Here is a 6000-nt window from a genome sequence, read left to right as displayed (position 1 = left end):
CTCGAGGTAGTGGTGGCGGCACTAATTGAGGATGGTGGAACGGTGGGCGAGGTTTGAGATGAACGGCGGAGAAATCAGGAATAGCAGCACGCTGGAGAGAAGGGTTGAAGAAGAGTATTTTTATTAGGAGTAATATTTTTAATCAGGGGCTACAAGGAGGGTGAAAATGGTATTTTATTAATATTTTAATATTTTAATAAATTATAGGCTACAAAGAGCAAAGTGTTATTGAAATAGAATCATCCATTCTCTTTATTTAAAATAACTATTGATCCAATTATGTATATATATTTTTTAATACGATTATTTATATCAACAATATCAAGTATGATTTTATTTTATACTCCATCCATCTCATTAAATATAGCTCATATGTAAATTGGATATAAATAATAAGATTCATAATTTTTCAATAATTAAATATTAATATTAACTTTTATAAAAATGAGTTATCTTTAATAGAACGGTCCGAAATGAAAATTAAATAATTTTTAATAGGGCCTAAGGAATACCATATAATGTTATTATATTTTAATCGAAGGAGAAGTGTCAAGTACGCACTTAAGTGAGGAACTGCTTTCCTCTTGTCAATTTTAATTTTTTTTATGATTTACAACTCATAAAACACCCACACTAGATGACTCGGAGCTATTAATCGAAGGAGAAGTGTATTATCAATTGAATTTCACATAGCCACTAATTGAGGAGTTGCAAATATAGAGTAAACATGGAAAATGGTGAATGTTTGGAAATCTAGTTTCTAGGGGCCTGTACTGACTGAGAAGTTGCTACAATTTGAGCAGTGATATTGGCATACTGGATAGCTGTGTGCTGCATCCCGTACTGATCCGGGAGGCCGTATTCTGCAAAGTTTGGTTCGTTGTGTACAAAATGACCAGGTAACGATCTTTTTGAGAGGGCTTCCTGCCAAAGTTCAAAGAAGTCGCCCAAGATTTCGCGTGATTTCTCCCATGATGAAATCGGTACATACTCCATCTGCAACAAAAATCACCAGATCCTCAAGCTATGCTTCATCTTCAACAAAATCAAGCACTCCTCATGATAATGGCAGTTACATGCAAACAGTTCTTGTTCTTCTATAACAGTAACTTGCTAAGGGTAATCAAAAAGGAGAGAGCTGAAGACTTAGCATAGAGGGAAAAGATAGAAATGCTCAACCTTAAAATGTAGTACTTTGAGTTTCCCTTCCAAAATAGAAACTCTTTAGTTCAAGTTAACTTTAGGTTATTAAAGGAACTGCATGCTGAATCTCAATTTTTTATACCTGAAACTCACCCATTCTGTAATTAGTTTTGACCCCTGTACTAAGAATGTCATTTGAATGAAAAGTAAAAGGGGGCATAGATGTTATTACTATTATCTCTTTCCTCCATTCAATTCCTCAAACTTTAAAAGCAGAAACGAGAAGCATGTATGTTCCTCGTCAGCAATCAACATATCAGAAATAGAGACTTGTGCAATCATGCAGAGACCAATCACAGCATATTGACATCAGTTCTGCTCTAATATATACCACTATTAATGATTTTTAAAGTCAGACTTCTCCAAGAATGCACAACAACATCTATCACCTTCTTGAGTAGTAGTATAAATTTTTTGTGATCGGGGCAAAGTTCCTAGGTGATAACAAACTCTGACGAGTATGGATATTCCATGAGTTTTTTGTTTTAATTTTTAACTTCATAATGGTTTTGAACTAACAGCATCCTTCAATAGGCTAAGGCAGGAGTTACTTTGCCTAGGTGTAACTAACCTCTTGTTTCGTCTTGTTTTCATTACATTCTATTCAACTGCAATTTGCGAACAAATAACTTCACAGTACTAGAATCCCAGTGGTCTATAATCATACAACCTAGATCTATTACACGTCGTGTAAACATATAAATTTAAATTAGGCTAAAAAGGTTCTATAAGATAGCCAATTACCTCCATAACAATGCCCCTCAAATTCTCCGAGTTCATTGGGACAACCTTCCCTACTCGCAACTGAAAGTCGCCAAGTTGATATTGGTTTCCCTGCAGTAATTTAAACATTCACTGAACAACTAATATAAAAGTAAAAATGAATTTTGCTTTCAGTTCTTCCCATTTCTCAAGCTTCAGCTCAACTCAACTGAGAAGACAAAAGTTTATGAACCAATAAATATATAAACAGAACAACAGGCATATCTACAAAACCACTAACCTCAAAATTAAGAGCAACTCGTGTTTTATAAGACTGCAGTTTCTCCATTATCATCTGAATACTCGACTCCGCCTCCACTACAAGACGCTGCCCTCTAATTACTAAGAAATATTTGCCGGGCTGCTCCGCAAGCGAAATCCCCACAAAATCACGAGGAAAGTCATTCGCAATAGCTTGTTCTTCAGCATCACCATAGAAAAATAAGTTAATAATTTTTAGGGATTAGGGGTTAAGGTAGAAAAAGCACGTTTAATTCAGTAAATAAATTGCAGATCGAACTGCGTCAACACCAATTTGACTAACTGTAGAGCTTAAAATACAACAAATAGTGCTCGAAATTGGACGCCGGAACCTAGAACGAAATAGAATGCGCACTAAAAGTGAGTGAGATACCTCTAACCATGGCTTTGTAGAAACTGAGAGTGGTTTTCCAGCGCCCTTCTTTAACGCCATTGATGCTCTCAGCGCACTGAGACACTTCTGAGAGGATTTGGGTGTTCACGGTCGTGCCCGGGTTGGGCTGCCAGTGCAAAATCCTGCACAAATCAACACTTCATTACGCAGTTATACGCAGATTCGTTTACAATTAAATCGAATTCGGGCAACAGAAAACGGGGATTAAGGTTCCCAATAAGTAATATTTCCATTCCCGACTTACCATTTGATGGGCATAGTGTCAACGAATCGAAGCTCGTTGAAGGGTGAATAAATTTGAAAATCCTGAAATACGAGCAGCCCAATTCTTTAAATTTTTTGGAGCCCAAATTAATGTTTTGTTTCTCTATAAATAGCAGCTCATTAGCTGCTAACTCACACTTGCAGAGCCCAAATTCACTCTACAAACTCTCTCTCTCTCTCTCTCTCTCTCTCTCTCTATTTTATGGTTTTTATTCTCTCCCTCTCTATTTTATGGTCTTTATGTTTCTATGTCGTACTCTCATTTTTTGCAGTTTAGTTCTTCTATTTCTTTTTTTTTTGTTTTTATGTTTATATGTAGTACTTTTATTTTTTTTTTGCTTTTGGCTAACTATTAGTCACAGGTACAATAGAGATACTAAGAGATTATTACAACAATTATTTCTAATTTATACATGAAGAGGCTGATATTTTTCTGAATTTTCTGTATCTATCAATAGAGCATGGAAGTGGTTATCTCTTGGATCTGCAAAAGCAACCAAAAAAATGAATTTATATTTTAATGATCAGGAAATCTACTATTGTATATGTGAACTTTTTCTTCATACCCACAAAGGAATTGGTTTTTTTCTGTTATTTTTCTGCTAAAACAATTTTTTACTTATTTTCAAGCATCATCAATAGACTAATCCGAGAATCAGCTCAAATTTTCAAAGAAAAAAACGATAATCAGTTTAAATTCTTTTAAATCAAAGATGCAAATAAAGGAAAAAAAAGTGCAGTTGTAATTCATCAAAGATGCAAATAAAGTAAAAAAAAGTGAAAATAGGAAAGAACATAAAATTATGCGGAAAAAAATAAAGATGTTCATAGAGATCGATGTTCATGTTAACAAAAAAGGTGTTCATAGAAATTTTCATAGATCTGCAAAATTGATATGCGAAGGTAAACAGCTTGGTGATTCGCGCATGCAATGAGCAGACAAGAAGGAAGAAGATGAGGAACAGAGATTCAACAAAAGGAAGAAGATGAGGAACAGAGATTCAACAATGGAGCCCCAGAAAGATATAGATACATATTTTCTCTTAATTTTCTCATCTTTTAGACATATAGATTATTAAACACATTGACTACAAAAGAAACACAAAAAAATGAAAAACTAAAAAACGAAAAACTAATATGCGAAAAAATTAAAGATCTTTAGTTTTAAGCGACACTTTGTGTAGAAATTTAAAGATTTACCAAAAGCAATGACATAATCTGCGAAAAAATGTTGATATTTCTGATTGAAGCAACACATTGTGTAGATATTCACAAATCTGCCAAAAAAACACACAGATAAGAAACATCCACATTAACAAGCAGACAAATAATTATATGGAGGGCGCTAGAATTTAAGATGCATACTAGGGAAGAAGCCGAGATCTGGAGCCGTCGTTTGAAACCCGGACGGCGGCGGCTGGATACGGGCTATGCAGAAGGATGCGGCGGAGCATTCGTTGTCGGCGAGGAAGGAGGCGACGCCGCGTGGAGCGACGCAGTGCCTAGATGTGAGAGCGGAGTGGGTGGATTGGGGATGTAGGGCTTTACCGCCGTTGTGTCGCGAAATCAGATAGGTCGAGGGAGATGGGATTAAGAAATAGAGGGTGAGGCAGAGGGAGAGAGTCAGAGAGATGAAGAGGGAGAGCATCGGCAGCCGTGGCTTGTGGAGAATGTTTGGAGCGTTGAATCTGGAAAGTGAGAACGGCGGATCTGTAATGAGATTAGGGTAGAATTTTGGAAGAAGTGGAGAACACTCTAGAATTCAAAGGCAGCGGCTGAAACCCTAAAAATGAATGCCTCTCTGTATTTATATTATGCTAAATATTGTGGTTGGGGCTCTCGAAAATTAGTACTAGCTTTTATATTGAATATTGTATACTCCCTCCGTCCCAATATTGTTGGCCACATTTCTATTTTGGGTGTCTCATTATTGTTGGCCACTTTCCTAAAATGGAAATATTTATCACATTCAATCTCTTATTTTATCACATTCTCTCTCCTACTTTATCACTTTATTACATTCTCTCTCCTACTTTACTCACACACTTAAAATACTCCTTCCGTCCATGAAATAAACTCCCATTTGCCCTTAAATTTTTGTCCACCAAATAAACTCCCATTCTACTTTTTGGACAATTATGCCCTCCCTTATTTCTTACATTTATTCTCTTTTACCACTCATGGGCTCACCCCCACAACACCTTTATCATTTTTATATTCACATTTATTATCTTTTACCACTCATGGCCCCACCCCACAATACCTTTATCACTTTAGTCAACTACCCTTATATTTCACTCACAACACCTTTATCAATTTTCTTAGTTTCCGTGTCGACCATCAAATGAGAGTTTATTTTATGGACGGAGGGAGTACTAATCTACAACTCCTTAATTCCCGTGCCGAAAAGAATGTGGCCAACAATATTGGGACGGATGGAGTACTATGTATCTGCCATATATTAAAATGTTAATAAATAGTAGGATAATATATTTAGTTGGGTTCGAAAATTAGTAGTTGTTTCGGACTTTCTTCTAAGCGTGGCCCAAAAAAAAAAAAAAAATTACACTTTTATTTAGTGGAGTTCATGGAGTTTGCTCTAATAAATTTATTTTTCTATATTTTTTCTTCAATTTATTGATTGAATTAAGAGCATCCATATTGATTGATTAAGCTCTCTTTACAGTTTACACTATAGAGTAGGGGATCATTTCTAAGTAAGGAGCCCACAATAGAATGACTCATTCTTTTTAGTTTTGATTTTATATTTTTCATTTAATTTTAATTGAACAAATTTAAATAACACAATTTACTTCAAATTAAAATTGCATTAATTTTAAAAACCTATAAATTATATAAAAAAATTACATAAAACTTAAAAATTTAAAAACATAGCTTAAAATTATTAATATATGCAAATTTGGGTAAAAATACCGATTTGCTATATTAATTCAACCAAAATTGCCACCAAAATTGTTACTCCAATTCAAGTTCCATTTGCTATATTAATTCGAATTTGGGTAAAATAGGTGAGAAATTGGAATCAGAGGTGGAAAGTAATAATGTGACCGTTTAAAAAATTTGAATTTAACTTTTTATTTTTATTTTAATTAAAG

At 34.6% G+C, this 6000-nt stretch overlaps 1 protein-coding gene across 2 annotated transcripts; it reads right to left on the bottom strand.

The window, feature by feature from the left end:
* Positions 1 to 651: 651 nt before the first annotated feature.
* Positions 652 to 4711, bottom strand: LOC130997206 (mediator of RNA polymerase II transcription subunit 20a-like). 2 transcript variants are annotated; one of them, XM_057922456.1, is made up of 7 exons: positions 4250 to 4711; positions 3298 to 3368; positions 2865 to 2926; positions 2600 to 2742; positions 2207 to 2385; positions 1948 to 2037; positions 652 to 996 (listed from the first exon to the last, which is right to left on the bottom strand). In XM_057922456.1, the coding sequence occupies exons 1-7, from the start codon at positions 4530 to 4532 to the stop codon at positions 754 to 756; spliced, it is 1071 nt and encodes a 356-aa protein (XP_057778439.1). In that variant the 5' UTR covers positions 4533 to 4711; the 3' UTR covers positions 652 to 753. The 2 variants fall into 2 exon arrangements, with proteins under 2 accessions (XP_057778439.1, XP_057778440.1); XM_057922457.1 differs by lacking the exon at positions 3298 to 3368 and having other exon boundaries at positions 4250 to 4373.
* Between the last annotated feature and the right edge of the window lie 1289 nt (positions 4712 to 6000).

The sequence above is a fragment of the Salvia miltiorrhiza genome, chromosome 8 (genome assembly GCF_028751815.1).
Source record: "Salvia miltiorrhiza cultivar Shanhuang (shh) chromosome 8, IMPLAD_Smil_shh, whole genome shotgun sequence".
NCBI lineage: Eukaryota > Viridiplantae > Streptophyta > Magnoliopsida > Lamiales > Lamiaceae > Salvia > Salvia miltiorrhiza.
The sequence above is the reverse complement of the archived record's forward strand: the minus strand, read 5'-3'. Positions and strand labels throughout refer to the sequence as shown.